The 21728-nt window shown below is 41.6% G+C and overlaps 1 protein-coding gene across 2 annotated transcripts in view; it reads left to right on the forward strand.

The window, feature by feature from the left end:
* Positions 1–620: 620 nt before the first annotated feature.
* Positions 621–21728, forward strand: part of VEGFC (vascular endothelial growth factor C) — a 73219-nt gene continuing 52111 nt past the window's right edge. Inside the window, exon 1 of one of the 2 annotated variants that reach the window (XM_066185935.1) lies at positions 621–1250. In XM_066185935.1, the coding sequence (XP_066042032.1) occupies positions 1107–1250 (144 nt within the window). In that variant the 5' untranslated portion in view covers positions 621–1106. Of the gene's footprint in view, positions 1251–4079; positions 4284–21728 lie in introns of those variants that run through there. The other variant, XM_066185936.1, reaches the window with a different exon arrangement.

The raw sequence follows: 21728 nt of genomic DNA on the forward strand, positions 1-21728 counted from the left end.
AAGGCTACAAATAATTATGGCGCTCTTTAGATTACTGTTTCTAACATGGCAAATTTTTTTCTGCAGCCAAAAATTGCTGCATACTGTCTTAAGTGAAGCTGCCAACACTGCTCAGCAAGTAACTGATTAGGATTCACAAAAATTTTCTTGGATGGCTTCTCTGTGTGAGTTTTACCGAACTTCACCCCTTGGCTTCCGAGCCAAATGAAACGAGCCGGGCGCTTTGCTTTTTCCTCGGGGCTGGGACCTGCCGCGGGCTTCACCTCCGCGGAGCCGAAGCTCGGGGCTGGACGAGCCCAGCTCCGCGGGCCCGGGCGCGCTCGCCTCCCCTTCCCGGCAGAGCCGCGGCGCGCCCCGGGCGGCCCCTTTCCCGCTGTACGGGGCGATCGGTCCCCAGGGCGCCAGCGGCCGGCGGCGCCGCCGCGGCAGCAGCAGCGGCTGGAGGAGGAGGCAGAGGTGGCGGAGGAGGAGGAGGAAGGCGGCCGCCGGCCCCTCTCGGCGCGCAGAGGCGCAGGCAGAGGGCGCTTTCGCCATGCGCGGCCGCCGCCGCCGCGCAGCCCCAGGCGCCGCGCACCCCCCGGCCGCGCCGCCCCTGACAGGCGTCCGCACAGCGCGGCCGAGCGGGACCCCTCGGGACCCAGCCCCCGGACCCGACCGTCCCGGCCCGCGCGAAGGGATCTCCCGGGGTGCGACCGGGCACTCGGTCCCGCTCTGCTGCTCCCTGGCTCTCTTTCTCCCTCCTTCCCTTCCCTTCCCTCCTCCTCCTCCTCTCTGCGCTTTCCACCTCCCCTGCTCCTGAGTGAGCGCAGCCTCGGATGTCCGGTTTCCTGGTGGGTTTTTTACCTGGCAAACTCTGGATAACTTGGGTGAGAATTTGCAAAGCGGCTGGGAAAGTTGGGAACTCCCCTGGAGGCGCATAGGAGCTGCTGCTACCGCATCTTCTCCATCCCACGGATTTTACTGCCTTGGATATTGCGAGGGGAGGGAGGGGGGAGAGGACAGCGAAAGAAGCGGGGGAGAGAAAAAGAAGGAGCCTCATAATTTCGGCTGCATTTCTCCGACTGCCCCGCGGCCCCGCTCCGCGCCCGCTCTGCCATCCCTGCACCATGCACTTGCTAGAGGTGCTCTCCCTGAGCTGCTGCCTGGCTGCTGGCGCCCTGCTCCTGGGACCCCGGCAGCCGGCCGCTGCCGCCGCCTACGAGTCCGGCCAGGGCTACTACGAGGAGGAGCCCGACGCGGGGGAGGCAAAGGTAAGCCCGTGCCCCCGCTGTAGATGCCAAGCTCGCTCCTCTGGGCATGTGGCTTTCAAGTCCCTTCGAACGGACGTCTTGGGAGTTCCACCAAGGAAAAGATGTGGGAGAAGCCTTTTGAACTGGGGGGGGGGGGGGTGGGGGGGGTGGGGGGGTGTCCTTAAAAGTGTGGGGAAATAATTTTTTTTAGAAGTGTCGGAGTTTTCGGGGTTGTTAGAGGGTGGGCTGCACGGGGAACACCTGCGTTTGCAGAGACACACGAAACACCTGATGAGCAGCAGCAGCCCACGGGCTGCGCTCATGCCGCGGAGCGGGGACTGCCCGGCGGGGAGGGATCCCGGCCCCGGCTCCCCGCGGGCAGCGGCCCTTGGGCTGCGGTTGATGCCGGCCCGGGCAGCCGGGGCGCGCCCCGCAGGCGCCTCCAGCGGGGTCCTGCGCTGGGGAGCGCGGAGGGAGCGAGGGCGGGCTGAGAAATGCTCAGGGGAGCAGCTGGGCACGACCACGAAGCGGCCAAGGAGGCGTGGGAGGACGATGACAACAAAACCCTAGACTTTCCATTTGTTGAAAAGTCTCCTGGAGTTACAGGCGCTTTGCGTGAGCTGCTGCTGCGTGACAGAGTTGGTGGGAGGTGTAAGGTGGCACTCCAGTCTGAAAACCTTAGTTGTGCCCAGACGCATGGTGAAGGTTGGGCTGAAATTCTCGGATTCCAGACACAAATACTTAAAATTCTCGGTTAATTTGTGTTTGCATATTAAGTTTCATAACATAAAACTCAAGTACCTTTGGTACTTGTGGTTATGCAGTTCCTGGTATGCTGATGCATTAAAAAGATGCGTAGTATGTGGTTGTATAAGCATGTGGCATTGTTAGGAAGACCTTTGATGTCTGTCTTACCCTCATCTCATTGTTTTGAAGATTTCTGACATACTTATTGAAAGCAATCATGACCTAGCTTATTCATTATTCATTTCAGTATGGGGCAGGGAGGGAGTTGTGTGGATTAAAATTTAAACTAATATTCTGGGTTTTTTTCTCCCCCTATGCTGTTTGCTTTACTGATTAAAAGTTTTGGGAGATTTTACTGTAACTACGTGGGAAGCCAAGTTTTGATAGTAGACGTTAGCTGAATTCCAGGTATGCAAACTGTTGTAGACCATAAATGTATTGTCTACAAAGTCATACTTTCATACTTTTCAAATAGTAATCTGCATGGAAAAATTTACTGATTATACTGTAGTCTCTCTTAAAATATTTTAACTATAGCTGAATGCTTACATTGCAATATTCTGAGTGCTAATACGCTATCAGTGATCATATTGCTTAAAAGTCTATAAAGTGTTTTTCACACTTAAGTATTTAAAAGTAGGAACACCAAATCAATTCGGCTAGCTACTCTTACCACTTAAATTATTTATTAAAAAAAAAAAGTCAAAACTTAGTGGAGGGTAAAAATACCTCAACTCCTTCCAACCCATGACTCTAAGTCAGTTATTTACTGGGTGAAACTGGCATTTGAGTTGTAAAGCCTCAGAGTAGCTTATGCTGGAAATGTAGAAAGAATCCAAACTGGAGCATAGCAGATATTTTGTGTACTTTGACTGCTGAGGTAGAACAGCTGATAGTGAAGGTACTCTCCTCAGTGATGCTTTGCATTCCCATACCTAAGGTGTGGAAAGTTACTCTGTTTCTTGAAAAAACCTCGAAGTCTTTGGGAGCTGCCACTGTGGTGCATTGTGTATAAGTGCAAGTGCTCCCTGGGAAAAGAGGAACTGTCAGCAAACCAAAGGAAGGAAAGGTCAAGAGACCAGGGAGTGGGATAGCATGTGTTAAGCGATTACGTTAATAGGAAAACGTTCTTGTGCCTGACTACTGCTGAGTAGTAAGTAGAGAAAGATTCTGGATCCAAGCAGACTTAGTCACGTTGGAAGTCTTTAGTTGTGAGTCTGTTGCTTTTGCTGTAACTGTTTGAGTGAGTACTGCACATATTTGTTTCTGCGATTGCTGGGATGAATATCTTAAGTAATTATGAAAGGATTAAATAAGTAAACTGCAAATAATTGTTTCAAGGAAAATATGATTGCATTGTCAGTACATAGTCATCTGCTTGAACTTCGTTAACCTCAAAGGAGTTCATAGATGTTATGTTTGTACTTCCCATCAAGATGCCATGCTGCTGCATGTCAAACTCATGCCTAAGTGCAGGTCATACAGGCCTTTGGGTCAGCTCTTTACACAATATATTTATTTCTCTCTCTCCACTCCTATTTTAAGAGCTTTAGCTTTAGAAAACACTTTAAAAAGTGTGAATGAAGTTGGGGTTCCTCCAACATAGGAGGAAAATCTGGCCAGAAAATAGGCGTATTGTGTTTTTAAGCAGGTAATTTTCATGTATTAAGCTTGTCTAGAGATTTGCAGCAACTTGGAAGTGTTACAGATATAAATAGTAGTAGTAGTTCTTCATACGCAGCTCTTGCAAGGGCATGTTCAGCAGCAAGTGGGCACTGATAAGCTTATGCAACACTGCCTCATCCCTCTCCACTCCTATCCCCCACCCCTAGTTTTTTGTTGGTGGTTTTTGGGTTTGTTTTGTTTTGTCTTTTGGTTTAGGGTTTTTTGTTTGGTTGGTTTTTTTTGTTTGTTTGTTTGTTTTTTAGCTTAAGGGTACAGTTCGTTATTTAACAAGCTTTCAGAGCCCAGATTAATACTTTTCAGCTGAACTGTGAGCTCAGTGGGATGGGAATGAACCCTGCCCGTAAACCACCTCTTGCGGATTTCCTGCAGCACAGGGGGCTGTCCTGATGAGCTGAGCCCCTGGCAGCCACACCCCGCTCCTCCCGTCGGGGCAGGAGGGCGGGCGGCCCTGGCCCCCTCTCTCCGCTCGGGTGGCTTGTTGCGGGAGGCAGCCTGGTGCTTTAGCTGCCTCTCTGCTGCAGGCGGGCCCGCGGGATCAGCCCTCCTGCCCCAGATTTCATGCCGTTTGGCAGGGACCCGCCGCCCCGCAGGGATACTCGGAGCAGCTGCAGCAAGGGGAGGGTGAGCTGTTTTGCCCCACCGGTGGCTTGAAACTTTAGCTCCTTCTACTGTCTTTGAGTGTTTTAGCAACCCTTATAATATGTTTGGTCTCTGGCTTTTGTTCTTTAGATAATTTTTAATAGGGAACGTGGGGCGACTGTACACTGTCTACCTGGGAGAGTATTATTTAAAAGAAATAAATAATTCCTTATTGTTTGCTGAAAGTTTAAAAATGAACTGGAGGAACTATGTGGGCATTCTGTGCAGGAATTAAACTTCTTAGGTTATTGAAATGAAGGTGTGGCAGTAGCATGTACCTAGACTTCATTAATGGCAATGAGGTAACAATAGCAGGAATAGGTTATGATGGTAACAATACCTGGAATGAAACCACGCAGCTGGCAGAGCTTGCCATAGCTGCACCATCATTTTGTTGCATAGTCTTTAGAATTATGTGACAATGCAAAAGCAATAGTGGTCAATTATCCCATGTAGTTTGAAAAGGTTTAAAACTATATTTATGCAAAAATTTTTAGTTTTGAACTAGAATGGGAATAGGAAGTAAAAATGTATTTGCCTCTTCTAAAGCCCATCCCTGAAAATTTCATTGGGGCCTCTGCACGAACAGCACTAAAGTGTAGAACAGTTTGTGCTGTGATTCTGTGATTTGGGGTTTTTTGCAATGTAAATACACGTGCTTACTTGAGCTGCATTTTTCTTGGATGCTACCTGAGGTACACCTTTTTAAATTTATTGTTATAAAATTATTCCAAAGTTAACCTAATCATACAACGCTGCTTGTTGTCAGCTAACAGAGCTTATATACTGTTAGTTAGTGGGAGTGTGAGGAAAAGCAGCATGTCAGTTTCCCGGGTTTCCTGCTCTCACTGTTACCTCTATGGCATAATCTCAAACCCATCAGTTTTATGGTCACCCAAAAGTTTATCAAGTGCCTTACTCTGTGTTCCATGCTCAGGTGAGAGATGAGGCTGCCTTGTCCTGAAAACAAGCACACACCTCACTCCTTGTACTTAAGCAGTGCTGAATTCAGCATGTAGGGAGAATGTTATTTTTTCCTGCTGCTCCTGTTCAGTCTCCTGCAAATTTTCTTGTGTGTGTGTGTGCAACCACTCTCTTTTCAGACATATGAACACAAAAAGATGCTGGTTTTTTTTAGAAGCGTTATTTGTAGCAGATGCAACAGGATGAACATTGGTAGTAATAATTATTTTACAGACTAAGCAATGCTTCTGCAAACATAGGTATTAAACTTTGGTCTAGCCTTTTGTGTGAGTACAGTACTAAGCTCAAAGAGCTCACTGCACTTTCGAGTTCTTGGAGTGCATTCCTGGGTGTCTAATGTAAGCATGCTGGTGTGCCTGGGAGGGACTTCAGCTGTTTGTCAGCAGCAATCCCATGCATTTATGAAGGTTATAAAGAAGCTGTGGAGGTCGTTTTAACTGCAGTGTTTAGAGGCATACAGAAGCATCCCATCAAAAGTATTATTTTTGTGCTCACTTAGGTTGTGTCTATTCAAAGTCTTACCTGTTTTTCAAGGGTGTGTATCCACTTATTTTAGTAAAAATAAACCAGGACTTAGACTTCAGACTGTTATAGCTGAGGGTGATGGTAATAATATTCTTCCATTGATACCCTGCATCCAGAAAGTCTGTTGAGAACCTTGTGTTCAGCTGCTGCTTTTTTGAATGTGGTCAGTGATTCATTAAAAAAAAAAGAAATCCTTTGAAAAAAGGGAATCCAACTAAAGTCACACTGGTTTCCTAGTGAAATAAATAGATACTCTAGTAAGAAGCTCCTTTTTAGCAAAATAAGCAAGAGAAATGGTGTTCTTTAGGGGAGAGGAAAAAATGTGAGGGAAAACTTATAAGAAGGAAAAAAATAATAGCAGTTGGTGTATTTTGACTGTATTGTAGTCTTTACTGAGTGTAGATGAGCATGTAATCATTCCTCATGTTGTTACTAAGGCCATGCATCATCTGCAGTTAACTTTTGGGATCTTGATTATGGTAAACTTCAATGAAAATGATTGCTTGGGGAAGTTAATGACATTAGTTACCTGACACTGCTGTCACTCTAAGCTCTGTATTACTTCATACTGTTCTCATAATTACTTAACCTCCTCAGTGACAGTTTTCTAATAGCTTGACCTTAAGAATGCAGCTTAAAAACTGTTGAAGGCATTTTATATCTTGTTCCTTACTGAACTGAGCAGGACCTTTTATACTGGACAGGGGAAAATTCTGGTAAAGAATTGGACAGTTCTTGGAAGAATATGCCAGAAGGCTGCTGGGGAGAAAATGACACCTGTACTTCTGTCTGGTGTCAAGTGTGGCATCACCTGTGTTACTTCTCCTACCTTCTTGTGGCAACACTGAGAAATAAGTCATTTCAGGAATCATGAAGAACAAAATCCTTTACACCAATTGAAGAACAAAATCCTTTACACCATTATATGGTTTAATTCTTTGACTTTCCTTACTGAATAGTTGTGTTCTGTTGAAAAAGAGAGAAGAGAGGAATTAAGCAGAAGGGATAACTTCTGAGAACAGATGCAACAATTGGCTATTTCCTGATACTTTTCCCCAAAGATGACACAGAGTAACTCCCCAACAACCCACAAGCATGTGTGGAAACTTCTACTGTTTCTTAAGATTTTTAGAAAGAGTAGATACCCTGCTCTCCTTCTGTATTAAGCATTGTTGTGGCCTCATCCTGAGTTCTGTGTGCAGTTCTGAGCCCCAGAATTCAAGAAGGATGTGAAGGTCTTTGGATGCAGTCAGAGAAGGGTAACAGAGTTGGTGATGGGGAGGAAAGGAATGTCCTGTGAGAAGCAGCTGAGGACTCTGTCCATCTAGCTTGGAGAGAAGGAGTCTGAGGGGTGACCTCACTACTCTTCGCTTTCTGAGGAGAGGAAGTTGAGACAGAGATGCTGATCCCTTCTCCCTCAGGTGCACTGGTTGCATGCATGGAAGTGTTTACAACTGCCCCAGTGGAAGTTTAGGTTGGACATTAGGAAGCATTTCTTTGCTGAGAGGATTATCAAAACCAGGAACAATCTTCTTGAGCCTGTCAGTATTTTGGAGGCATTTGGACAATGCCTGTAACAACATGCTCTAGCTTTTGGTCAGTCCTGAAGTGGTCAGGCAGCTGGACTAGATGATTGGTGTAGGTGTCTTCTAACTGAAGTATTATATTCTATTTGAGGTTGTTTAGAAGAAGAAAATCTATTGTTGTTGTCCTTCAACTTACTTCAACTGCCAAATTCAGCTGGCCAAATGTATTGGTGGTGAACTGCTCCAGCTGTCCAGAATGTACTTGTGGCATCAATTACAATACTTAGAGCCAAGAGAAAAACTGGCCAAGTGAAGCTGTACACCTTATCTGCTCTTGGCTTAATCATGTTTGTGTAGACAATGAAATGTTTGGAGGGCTGGTTAGTTTGTTTCATGAGTGTATTTGTTTCAGAGAGGGAGAGAGAAAGTTACAGCTGGTGGGTAAACACTCCAGTTTACTTAAGGAAAAGTCTGTGTTTTTCTTTGTTCCCTAAGAAAAACAAAAAAATAAAAGGCATTTTTTTTGCCTCAAGTGCTGGAAATAATTCTGAGAGGGTTTTGGTGTGGGTTTTTTTCAGTGGTTTTGTTTGGTTTGGGGTTTGTTTGTGTCTTAAATCTTTTCAATAATCTATTTTCTTTTAAAATGTTGCCTTTGGAGCCCTGCAAATTTACCAGTCTTGACCTGTCCTTCTTGACTAACAACTGTGAGGTGTTGCACACTATGTGACAGCTTTGTGACTGCTGTGGGTTGCAGACTATGGGGATACCATAACAGTAGGTTTCACTGGAAGTCAAAGACAGTGCTTGTATTTTGCACTCCTAAAAGGATAATTCTTTGTTTGGTGTGCTGCTGCGGAGAGAATCTGCTTAATTGTACACTCACTGTTACATAGAATACATCACTCCTATTTCTTCTTAGAAATAAGGAACTTCAATCATTCCACGTCTTCCTATTTGAAACTATCCACAGATACACTTGACAGAAACATAATTTGCCTGTAAAAGATCAAGAATCTTGGTGGAGATAATTGTATAATTTTTATAGAATTGCTACTTATGGTTAGATCAGCAGTGCAATTAACTGTGAAAGGAAAATACAAAATAAACTTGCAAGATGATGCCTTATTGACATTCCTGCTTTTCCTTGGGACAGATGTTTCCAAATGAAAACAGAGCCTAGAACGACTTCTTCACCCCATTGCTCTCCAGCATGTCTTGCGTAACACTCTTGCAGAGTGCTGCTGCAGTACAAATACAACAATTTACTTTGTTTCATTTGACTTATAAATGTCAAAATATTCATGTTAAGCACTCAGTATCTCTTTGCCACAAGGAAATTTTCTAGTTTTACTTCCTTTAGTACTGAAATATTCTGTGATTTGGAGGAAATGGGATAATCTTGTTCAATAAGCAGGCTTGCACAGTAGATTTGGTAAATACAGAGGATTTTTCTTTTTCCAGGAAGGACAATTACTTTGACTTTTCAGTTGGATATTTTTCTGGCTGGTTACAGAAGGGCAAAATGTTGGTTCATTATAAAATACCAAGAATCTTCTTGTACAGCCCACCAGGCACAGCTTTCCGGAGAACATTAGTAGCTGCTAAAAGTCCCACTGTCGGTTGAGGCCCAATGCAGTGGGTATTGCCATGTCTCCTTCGTAAAGTTTAGTTTCATCTAAACTGCCGAACAGAAGCAAGAGGCTCAAAATCAAATTCTCTAAGGGTTTCCTCTCTTGCTGGAGTGTCAGTGATGCTGAGTTTGTGCCTTCTGCCTTGTGTTCCCAGCCCCACCCTGAGGTATGAGAACTGTTTTGAACACATGGTTTAGAGTGGTCTGGGCTGCTTTTGTGGCTCAGCAGAGCCCAGCAGGTGGGCAGCTCCTGGCTACCTCAGTGCAATTTGTTTCAGCTGCCAGGAATGCCATGTTAATAGCAATGGACACGTGAGAATGTTCCCTCTTGGGAAGGGTTCAATGTTTGTGTACTGAGGGAGGTAGTTTAAATTAACAGCTGGATTCAGACTGAGATCAGACCACCTTAGAGTGGCAAATAGGTTGATAAAGTGCTGCCTTACTGTTATGGGTCTCTCCAAGATTGTGGTGCTCAAGTCAGATGAAAGGCAGCCTGTACAACTCAAAGTTGTGAAGTGTTTTGTGATGAAACGTTTTTATTTGTCTTATCCAAGAAGAGCTGCTGATTCTTCTCTGATTATTGGCCATGAAAATGATGATGATCTTTAAGATTAATGATATTTTTTTTCTCTGTGTGGCTGGGCCAGCAGGTGATCAAATCACTAAAACCAAGTAAAGGAGTAAAAATCTGTAGAGGAGCTCTGAAGTCCTTTCCTTTTTGAAATGACTGTGGATGGGCTGTAAAGCAGTAAAAGCACAATGAACCATGAATTTGGAACAGGAAGTAGGGGAAGGAGCAGAGAAGAATTTTCAGAGGGCAGGGGCATGCTTCAAAGGAAGGAAGAATTAGGCTGTTCTATTGCATTGGGTAGAACTAAAGATTTAGGCAAACTCTAAATTGAACAGTCACTACTAATCTGGATTAACAGCATAAAAAGGCTCTTTGTAGTAATGAAACTCTTTGAATATCTTAGCTAGCAGTTTCAGAAAATTAATGAAATTTTCAAATCCTCATCTCATATGACAGATGGATGATCTCAGTTTTTACTTTGAGCCTGTAAGTTGCTGCTTTACTCCATGATTAGTTGGCTTATGCTGTATATATGGAGTATTGCAGTCACATAAGAGTAGAAGAATATCTGTAGCTGATCAGACAAAATGCCTGATTAGTCCTATATGCCATTCTCAACAATCTCATTGGAGTTCCCATGCTGCAAAGCCACTGAACTTGCACACTGTGCCCCACTGATGTGGTAGAGGATGATTGGAGGGTGATGTCGGAAGCCTCACACACAGTACATGATGAGAAATGATCTGCCACATCTTCCCTCTGAAACACCCTTCTCCCCAGTTCCTTCCCAGGTGAAGGCCACCCTTTAGCCATGGCCATGTCTATTCCTGCAAGATGACAGTACCCAATGAGTCCTGCCCCCAAAGTTTATTTTTTTATCCTCGATCATGTGAGCTGCCCTGACTGATTCAAGTGTAGGGGGCTTGTTGCACAACATCCAGCTGATTTGTCCTCCAACCACCTCATGGAAATACCTTGGGAGTTTTCTGTTCCACTTCGTTCCTTGACCTTTGCATCCCACAGACCACATTCAGGAGAAATATCTGGTGTCAGCGTGTACCTGCTGCTCACTCCTTGGCCAGCTGGAGACTTCAGTTAGAAAACCCAGCAGCAGGTTTTTGCAGGGTCCCCAGACTCACCACGTTTGTGAAAGGGCAACCATGGAAACATGCACCTAAATGCACTCTTCTGGTCTTCCAGTACCTCAGCTTTTTGGCTGGCCTTCTTTTCTTTTTATTTATGCCCTTACCATCCCAGACCTTGCCTAATTACAGGATCTACTTGACAACCTCCTTCTGGGCAAAGAAATGGAGTGTCACTACATGCTGACAGGCTGTTGGCAGCAGCTTGTGAACATCCTTGCCTTAAATGATGGTGTGTGTGTTATTTCATTTTCTTTAATAGCTTTCGTTGACTTTTCTCCAGGTACTCATTGAGCCCACAGAAGCTTTTCACATCAATGCTTTTCTATATCAACAAGTATGTCTTTAAGTGGATTTTCTGTTTACTATACATAATAGTAAATTTAAAAACAACCAAACGAAGTCTCAAGGCAAGCCAAAGGATTGGTTCTGACACCTGCTGATTAAATATGATACTTCCAGAGTCCATCCTCTGGACAAGGCAGGGAGCAATTCTGTCCATGCCACTTGTGGTTTTATTGAGTTCCCCTCTCCACTGTTCTTTTTCAGGCTAAAGATCTTTCACTTATGTAACCTGCTTTTTGAAAGAAAACTGTTCTTTACCTTTGATCACCTGAATTTGTACCTTCTTAACGCTCTTCAGGACAGCAACACAAGGAGAGGGGAGAGCCCGGAGAGCACACAAGATTCCATATGTGGGACACAACAGATGTGTGTAGGGACACAATTATGTTTTGTTCTCTTTCCCAATAATTCTACTTGTGTATTTGTTTTAAAAGTGTGTCTTGATATGCCAGTATTTTGTAACATGTCAGACATGAGTATGATTAAAATGCCTCCTTTAAAGAACTACCTGTATTTTTACTGAAGAACAGGATGAGGGAAGGCATTTTATAGTTATTACTACTTCCTCAAAATTCACATAAAAGCTGTTCTTAGGGGCCTGTTTCAAGATGATGTATGATTATTTAAACTTTTGTGTTCATTATGCTTTTAATGTGTTTTTCTGCCTGCCACATGTGCACAGTGAGAGATTTAATGGAACTAGCTATCTTTTGAGTTATAAACCATGAACTATATATTTAATGTCCTTAATGATTTTTCTTTAAAAATGAGATGTGATCTCAATGTGATCTGTGAAATATGTCAGCAGTCTTGCAAAAGCTATGTATGCCTGCTAACAATAAGATGATACTGTCAGGCAAGATTTGTGAGGGCTTGGTTATGTGCGCTAATTAGGTGCATATGACCAAGCAAATTTTAAAACCTGCCCATGCTTGCAAAGTTTTAGGTAAATGTCAAGCCTAGCCTTAAGCATAAGAATATAGGAAATACCCCACTGGAGCAAACTAATGGTTTGCCAAGGCAAGTGGCCTTTGTCATGTGAGCAGCATGTGCTGTTCTGTTTAAGGAGAGTATTTGGACTTAATAATTTTCTGCAGTTCTTTCCCCTCCTACTCACCTAACATGCGCAGTTGTTGGATTGAGAATATTAGAAGACATGCTTCTGCCTCTTCGGTATCTCTTTAAGGATGTTTTATCCATGAGTGTGGTCTGTTTTCATACTGAAGATGCTACCAGCAGTTAATAGATTCTGAGTTATATCATAACAGGATGGTGCTGGTTTAGGGGCAGTAGAGTTTCTTTGATTTTGTTGGCTTGCTATGCGTGTAAAGATTTATTCTACAGTTAATATTGATTAATATTGTTAAGATTAGTAATTTGAACCTTCTGTGTTACACAGGCACAAAAGCTATTTTCAGCACTTGAGGGAAAAAAAAAGTGCTTAATTTGAGGATCTGGGATATATGTCCGTAAATTTTTGAAAACCAAACTAAGGAAGAAACATAAATGTGTAATTTAATTATTTCATTCTGTATTTCAATCAAATACAAATTTCATTAATTCTTATATTTTGGCCAGTCAGAGTGACTGAGTGCATTGTCAGATTTCTCTCAACCTCTTGGTTAAGAGACTGATTGTATTTTCATCTTCAGACCTGTATTACATGTGTGGTGTTTCTTTAGTTGTCTGCCTGTGGCTTTGCCAGCTTGGGGAAATATTTTCCCTCCAGGTCTAAATTAAAATCTATTGATCTTTTGAGGTGTTTATGGTGCCTGAAACCTTTATTATGGATTTATTTGTAGAAAATTCTATCTTCCAAATGCCATTTGATGAACAGTAGTGCAGTGCTGAGTACAGGGGCAATCCATAAAATCCTTTCTTTCTCTTGATGCCCTACTCCATAGAAAAGTACAGGAACAGTTGCAAGGGTATTTAGAGGAAGGTGGTGGAGTTGGGTCACAAATTTCCCTTAATTCCCTATTCTCATCTTCTAGGAGGAGGGAGAAGATAAGGGAATTAAGAGAAGCCCTTCAGATAAAGATTATATAATGTGAGCTTTAGCAGACATTGAGTGTTGCCCCCTTAGAAACATCTCTAGTCTTCTGAAGAAGACTAAGTCATCTAGGGTTAGACCTTTTTTTTTTTTTTTTTTTTTTTAACCTTGCATTATTGGTTCCTTCTGCTTTGTGGTATTGGGACATTTTTTTCTTCTGCCTCACTAGAAAAGTACCTTGTTCTGCTGTATTTGAGGAATTTATGCATCTTGCCAAAGGTCCCATTAAGGCATATTTGTTTAAATCCTTTTTGTAATAATAGAGATATTATCTAACAAGTGATAAATTTAATAAAATTGAAGTTCTTCTGGATAATGACAACATTGTAAAATTCTAAATATTTTTTTCATATTTGTGCCAACCTATTGATTTCTGTTATTGTTACGCATATTTTGTTACAATTGTGAAACCAATACAGTTGTATTTAGCTTTGATGTTGTTCTTTCCTTCCTCAAAAATCTTGTGTCTTGGTTTGGGAAGACAGGTATCTGCCAGGTAAAAGCTGGAGTTTCCCTTGGAATGGAGAGTGCAAACCACCCCCCTTTTTTCCAATTATAAATTTACAGTCAGAGGCTCTTAGGCAAAGATTTGGGAAATAGGAATGGCAGTTCTTTACTAGTAGATATTACAAAGCAAACAAAAAAACTCCAAACAACTAGAGCATTAACAACAAAAGAAAACAGTACCAAGAACCCTGAGGGCTTTGTTTCACAAAACCCAGGGCAGTTTGGTTTTGATGCCCCTGCAGGATCCTCAGAGCACTAAGCTGGAACAGTGGAAAAGTCCCGGGCTGGTATCTGGGAGGGCAGGATGTCCCGGCAGCACAGGGGGTGCAGGGTCACACTGTAGCAAGAGGAGCAGAGCCGAAGAAGCCGAAGGCGAGGCAGAGCCGGCCCAGCTCCCGCGCGTGGCAGAGACAACTCAGGATTCAGGCCGAACCGGTAATAGTAGATTTCCCAGGACTGGATCCCTTTGGCCACAGTGAAACTCCTCTAGCCAGCAACAGCCCAGCCGTTCTCTCCCCCCTAACGCCGAAAAAAGAACAGCCCAAAGCTGCCTCAAGCTCTGTCTTTTACCTGCCTTATCTCCTCCTTCAAACTTTGTCCACCTCTTTGTTTCGGTTAAATACTCTCAAGTATCCAACACTTGGTCTCCTTGGTAACTTGTGGAAAAAAAAATTCTTTAGAGAAAGAAGGAACAAACCTAACCCCCAACACCTTGGTGCGTGCATTATCATAAAGCCGCTAACTTAGGCTATTTAACATGTGTTCATGTAAAAACTTATTTTTGTCATCACTATATATCTCCTTTTTTTGCCTTCAAACTACCTCATGAGGAAGCTATTAAAAAAGCTTTTTCTGAGCTAGAGTGGGTTGTGTTCATTAGCTAATTAGTTTAATGAGAATGGGAATTTCCTTTTCACTTTGAGTTAATGCAGTATTGAAGAATTAAAAGTAAATGTGAAGTCTTATTAAAATGTGAAATTAATTGCTTATCTTACAAAACTTGCACTGATACCTCAGTCACAATCTTAAAAGAAAAACAGAATTATTAAATGAAAGAAAAATGGAATTAATGATTTTGGTAATCGTTAAAGTAGCTGAATTTCATGCAGAACTACTCTAATCCACTGCTTACCAGTTTTCCCATCTGCTTTCATAAAATCAGAATTAGTTTGCAACCAGCATCCTCATACTCTGATATGAAAGTGCTTTAGCTAGGCTGCAGTAATGGCTTCAAAGTCTTCTAGGAGACTGAAAGAAAACAAGGAAGAAAACCTCACAACCTCTCTGACTGTAGTCACTGAAGATCACAACAGTTTGAGAAGTTCCTACCACCCTCTTTAAGGTCACTGTATTTTCTGCCAACTCTGACAGAGCTGTACCTTGGAAGGACAAATTGTTTAATTTAATTATTTATTCTTACTGAGTTTGCAGTGTTTTTACTTGACTTGTCCGAAATACATTAATTTTCTACTATAATTATGCTCTATAAGCAAAACTGATAGAAAGGTGTAATTGATCAAACCTGTCTGGGTCCAGCCCTAGTAGCTGAAGAAGGTTTTATCTGTAACAAGTAACTGTGTTGCATATGAGTTGTGGTAGTAAGACTGTACTTAATTAGACAGAAGCGGTGCTCCAGCCAGAAGCCTGTCCCTGTTCTCCTAGTTCTTTCTCCTCCCTCTACTTGTGTTGGAAATCTTGTAGTGGGGAGGGAAGTACTCCTTTTGGTAACAGTATGGATTTATGCTGGATTTACAGTAACTGTGCAACAGTTTACTTAGGAGTACTTCAGGTAAATAACTTCTAGTGGCTGGTCTTGTTTTACTGTGTAGCAAAATTAAGTAAGAGTAGTCGTGTACCTGTGTGCATTGCTTCACAAACACATCCTCATGAACCACATCTACCAGTATGAACAGATTATTCTAATAAAATTATCTTTTTCGTTTAATTTTTGTTGGTAATAAGGTTCTTATAATCCAAACTAATTTTTCTAGTTTACGGTTTTTGCTTTTCCTCCTCGCATACATTTAAGATTCAGCAATATGGGAAGGGTGGTAATACTGGACTGATTGCTAATTTAACTAGTCAGCTATGCTACCTGCAGAACATGGCTCAGGAACAGCTATGAAGCACCAACTCAGGTTTCTTTGTGATGAGCCAGTACTGTGGTTGTGTTCTGTGCAGCGAGAAAGTGATCTGGTTAATGATGTAATTGTAAGCACGTTAATTTTTGCAGCACATTCTATGTAGTTCATGAGCAGCTAAACTTGCACTGACAATTTGCAAGACTGTCTAATGGTGGGTTATTTATGTTGAGTGAAGGTAGTTGTCCAAAATTATTTCTGGTGAAATAACTACCAGAAGGACATATAAATATTATTTGTCTTCTGCTTTGTACTTGGACTTTCAGTGACACAAGTTTGGTATCTGGGAATCTTTCTCTTGCTATGATATGAAGGTTTAATATCAATGTCTTGCTGTCACTCTACATAAATAATATGTTAGACTAGAGCCAAGATAAATCTGGTAGTGCTGACAGGCATTGCAGTCACAAATGTATGAGGTATATGAATATATACACTATAGCTTGCTACTTCAGTAAAAATAATTCAGAAGTCAGACAATGCTAGAAAAACTTACTTTTTTTCTGAAGTACTTCTGATACTCATTGGAGTTACTTGATTTTTAGGGACTTCAAAAAGATAAACAAAACTGCCTGAAACTGTACTGTCCAAGTCTAGAGGGCAGCCTACAGTCCTCTACAGAATTGGGCTGGATATGGGGAACAGGGAAGCAGCATCAGCCTAAGTACTTCCACTTACCTCCCTTACTTCAGCCTTTGAATTAGATGCTGAACCTTATTTGAGGTCTCTGAATTGATACGTTAACTGATCCAGCTGAAGAGATAGAAGCCTGTGTGTCTCAAGACTTCCGGGCATTTTTTGCTCATTCAAGGCTGTTTTGTGTAAATCGTAAAATAGCTGAGGGAGGAGCAGGCTTCTGTCCTTTAGTCTTCTTTCACCTGTGTTCTTGAGCAGTTCCTGTGTTATAAATCTATCTCTAGTTTCTCACTATGTTTTCTCTACACCTTGCTTCTCTTCTTCATCAAACCGAAATATTCTGAGCTCTCCCTTCTCTTTGTACCCATTATCATCATTTTTAATTGCCCTTTCTCATGTGAATAAATGGCAATGAAGTTACACCAGGCTGTCACAGCTCTTTGATTCCTTTTCTACTTTTTCTCTGCATAGCAAATTAGTACCAACCCGTGTCCCTCATGGAGTGTGTGTCTCTCCCCCATCTCCCTCACTAGCTTCAGATCACAACTTTCTTTTCCTGTTTCTCCCACTCTCTTCTCTGACATCCAGGTTTCACCTGCAGACTTCAGCTCTCTTCCCTGTCTCCTTTATTTTTCCCATTTTATTCTCAGGATGGACTGTGCCTTTTCTGCTGTGTGTTTCTTTACACTGAAGTTCATTCTTCTCACTGCTGTTGCTTCATGAGCTGCTGCAGACCGAAGGTGCATCTGCACAGCAGGTCTTGTTCAGCAGCTGCAGGGAATATACACTGACTGTTCCTTAAACCTTTTTGTGTTGCAGCAGCGCAATCTGCCAAAGTCTACTGGAAATTCATAAGCTGTGATGCTTATTTGTTGTCTAAATTCTGCTGGAGATTTTAAAAGTATGCCCCTGAGGCACCCTCTATTTTTTTCTTTCTCTTCTCATCTCTCCCTATCATACTTCCCTGTCAGTGTAATGTGCTGCAAATCTTCAGTGGGGAGGCTGCACTATATTAAAATGTGGAAAAGAAACAGACATTTGGACAGTTCCTCAGTGGGAAATCAAGCTTCAGGTTAAAGTCTGTCAAAACCTTTGAATAAACAGGTGGAAACAAGGTCTTCCAAGTGGAAAAACTGGAGAAGTTCCAGACGAAGTTAACCACCAGAACCCGCACGGTTTGATGCTGATAGCCCAAATGGTATTCCCTATGCCCACTTGCTTGTTTGTCACCTGCACTGTCCCTTCCTAAGTGCCAGTGGGAGTGTGTGGGGAGATGAGTTGGGAACGTGATCCAAGTTACAGCTTGCCTGGGGGGAAGGTGTGAGGGTTAAGGAGTACTTGGTTGAACTGATTTTTTTTTTTCTTTTTTTAGTCTGGTTTACTTCTTGGCTTCACGTGTGCCTGTGTCTACCCACCAATTTGTGGGAGGGTATGATTAAGCAGTTGGGAATAGGAAGAGTGGATGTGGGGATTTTTTTTTTTTTTGTGATAGTCTAGGACATTTGTTGATCAATAACTTAGATCACAGTGGTACTGTTAACCCAGCTGTGAGGGCCTGTTTTCTTTTCACTGTGCAATGTCCTATAAAAAAATAGCCCTAGAGCAGAAAATGCCTTGAAGGAGGCAGTAATTCTCTGAAAAACATCTGTCATTATTGCACCTTAACTGCTCAAAGTTTGAGCAGCTGAGTCACACTGTCTGGTCTTGTGCTGTAGCTACAAGACAGACTGGCAGCTATGAGGAATACATAGCAATACCTCAGTTTCACGGTATATTCACAAATTTCAGTTTTCCAAAATTACATCATTTAAATGGGCAGGCTGATTGAGGGGGATTTAAATAAGTGTGCACTTTCACATTTATTCCGTGTAACTAGAGCAACTCTTTTCAGTTGCATTTCGTTTTTTCCATAGCATCTTTGGTGAAATTGCTGAGGGATTTTTCTGAAGTGTATGAAACTTTTGTCCTCAGATCAAGCTCAGGTTTCTGCAGTATTGAAAATTTGCTTGGTGTTTGAATCATTTTGGTTGGTGCTGAATTATACATAGAAAGTAACTGAAGGAGAATGTGAAAGGGATAAAGAAAAACGGCAATGAAGAGATCGGAACTGCTATCCAGTTTATTCCTACTACTCCTATAACATGTATGCAGAAAATAAGGTTAGTAGGAACACTATGTAACATTATCTATGCTGAGAGAGTCTAAAGCATGTTGGATTTTTTTTTTTAAATAAAACTGTGTATGGATCAATATATCTGATTTCTAGCACCAGCTGTTGTCTTGATTCCCACTCAGTGCTAATGCAGTGGAATCAAAGGAGAGATAATTTTAGTATGGAATTTCCTGAGATCATATAGTTTTATTTAAGGTATTGTTCTGTATCCGGATGCTGTTGCTTAGTTTAGATCTAGCTATAGAATATAATCATGCTGTTCCCACCCTTTTATGTATAGACACACAAACACACACATGCACTTTCACAAGATGTGTCTATATCTACATATACACATAGAATCCTTTAAATAACTTGAAAATAAGAATGCATATTTAAAACTGTCAGCTAACAATTCTGCTATAGCTGAATTAAAATTACTCTATTTTTTTCCCCATGAATGAATCTCTTCTAATTTTATGATTTTGTTTCCAATAGGTCAGTTGCAATTTAGAAAATACAGAATCCAAAACCAAATTTAAAATGAAAATAGTCTGAAAAACAGGTATTTACTTTCAAATTTTAGATTTTTTTTTACTGCCTATTTTTACACAATGCCTAAAATTTTATACTGACTGTCATAGTTTAACCCCAGCTGCCAACTGAGTACTACACAGCTACTCGCTTCCCACTGGCCCAAACTCCTAGTGGGATGGAGTGGAAAATCTGAAAAAAGAAAGGTAAAACTCATGGGTTGAGATAAGAACAGTTTGATAATTGAACTGTTGAATTATAATAACAATAATTCTAATGGAAAGGAGAAAGATAGAGAAGACTAAAACTAAAGAGAGACAAGTGATGCACAACACAGTTGCTTCCCACCTGCTGCCTGATGCCCAGCCCATCCTCCAGCAGTGATTGGCTCTCCCAGTTTCTATGCTGTTTGTGATGTTTTCTGGTATGGAATATCCGTTTGGCCACTTCGGGTCAGCTGTTGTGGCTGTGCTCCCTCCCAGCCTCTTGAGCACCTGTTTGCTGGCAGATCAAGGGGAGCTGGAAAGTCCTTGGCTTAGGCTAAACACTGCCCAGCAACACAGCATGTTTTCTGTGTCAGTCTCATGCCAAATCCAAAACACAACCCTCTACCAGCTACGAAGAAGAAATGAACTGTGTCCCAAATGAAAGTAGGTTGCTGACTCTTTTAAATGGTGAAGAGACACTCAAATTGCAGATCAATAAGTTGTTTTTCAAGACTTCGCGCTGATACTTGTTGCAGTCGTGGTGTATCTTAGGTGTATGTTAAGACTTCAGGATATTTACTACTTATGCTTGTTAATATATTATTGATGTAAGATTTAAAGTCTGTATACTCATTGACAGACAGTTGGAATCTCAGGGCAGTAGAATGCAGCAAATCTATATTATCAGGAGAACCGTTCATATTTAGAATGAAACATATTTTCAAGCCAAAATCGTGTCTTAGTTTAGAAAAGATTTTGTAATCCTTAGCTGCCTGACTCACCATAAAGTCAAATCACAGTGTGCATGCTATCTGATTTGGCTAAATAGAAGGCTGACTGCTTTCACTTAAAGTATTCTGTTGTTTTCTTTATCACTTTATAGCATAAAAGGTGATCAAGATGCACAAGACAGAAGCAACTGATTTATTAATCTTCCTTTTATTAATGAGATACTTTTAAGTAATTTTCCAGGTCTTTATTCCTTGATATGCATGGAGTGAAGTACATGCCTGACTATAACGTGTTTCGTATCTAAATGTGACTGTCCACAAATGTACCATTAGATAAACTCAGAAGCCCTTGTTGCAGCACCAGTGAAACAGTTGCCTGTGCTCTCAGATGCCAAAGGTGGCATCTCCTTCTCCTACCTTCTTGCTTAGTTTTCATCCTTTTTTAATAGTTTGATTCTGAATGGAGAAGTGACACCTGAGACACCTCTCTCACACTCATTTCATCTGAGTCAGAAGTGTGTTATTGTTACGTCATTTTTTTTGTCATATTTGCCCCAAACTATGAAGTGTAGTATAACGCATCTCTCTGCTTTAAAGAGAAGAAAATTGGTTTCAGCAGACTGTGATTGCAATCAAACGCAGGTGACTACTAGGTAAAGTGCAGTTCTTGCCTCAGCACTTCAAGTGATGGTTTCATTGAAAATATGACAAATGAGAAACACTGTATGCAGTTCCTGATATTTCTCATTTGTGTTTTGATGGCAAAAGGCTGTTTAACTTCATTAGAAAGGAAAGCAAAAATGAATCAATTAAAATCTTTACCTCAAATCCAAGGGAATACTTTGATTTTTTTCAGCTTGGTAATCCTGACCCTATCTGTCCCATTGTTACGATTGCTAATGTGCATTGACAGAAACAAACATTGGTGAACACGTACTCTTGAATGCCTGGAAACAGTAATATGAAGAATGGTTCAACTGTCCTACCATGCTAGTTTAAATGGCTCTGTTAATAAATTTTAAGTGTTTTATATGGTCTGTAAAATAGCAACCTATAAAGATTGTGAGAGCAATAAACAAACATGCATTGCTGCTGCTGAAGTGCTTCCTATGTCATTGTTACCTGCTGCGCCACATAAAGAACCCTTTTTTACCTACTGCAGTAAAATACCAGCACTCCCAAATGTGAAAAATTGTGACAGCAGAGCAAAATAAGGAAACTTTAAACTCATGATAGTTGAAATAAAACTGTGATTTGCCTTCTGGTATTTAAGATTAAACATACTTGTTGCATAGAAGACTAAATGCGAAATAGCATTAGAAGATTGATTAAAAAGCCATAGTTAAGTACATTTCTACATTTCAGTGTTGTCACTGGGGCAGGATCATAAGAATCTCATGCATATAAAAGGGAACAGTGAATTGTACCCTTCTTCCCTCTCCTGCACGTGGCACTTAATAAGGCAGGTACTGAGCTACTGTCTCTGATTTCAATGTCTGCAGATGAACTTGTATTGAAAAACTGGGTTGGGGCAAAGAGATGCATAATAATAGAGACAAAAATAACTTCTAGTAAGAGCTTGAAGAGTTTCAAATCAAAAGATGACTGGGTAAACCATATAGAAGTCCTTGAAAGAGGGAAAATGTAACATTGCAGAATGCATAAAACTGAAGCCAAAGACATTGGTGTGGTATTTTTTTGTTCTGAACTGTGAGAATGACTAATCTTTGGAAAAAATTGTCAA

This window comes from Chamaea fasciata, unplaced genomic scaffold, assembly GCF_029207755.1.
Source record: "Chamaea fasciata isolate MVZ Bird 193981 ecotype frontalis unplaced genomic scaffold, bChaFas1.0.hap1 SCAF_6, whole genome shotgun sequence".
NCBI lineage: Eukaryota > Metazoa > Chordata > Aves > Passeriformes > Sylviidae > Chamaea > Chamaea fasciata.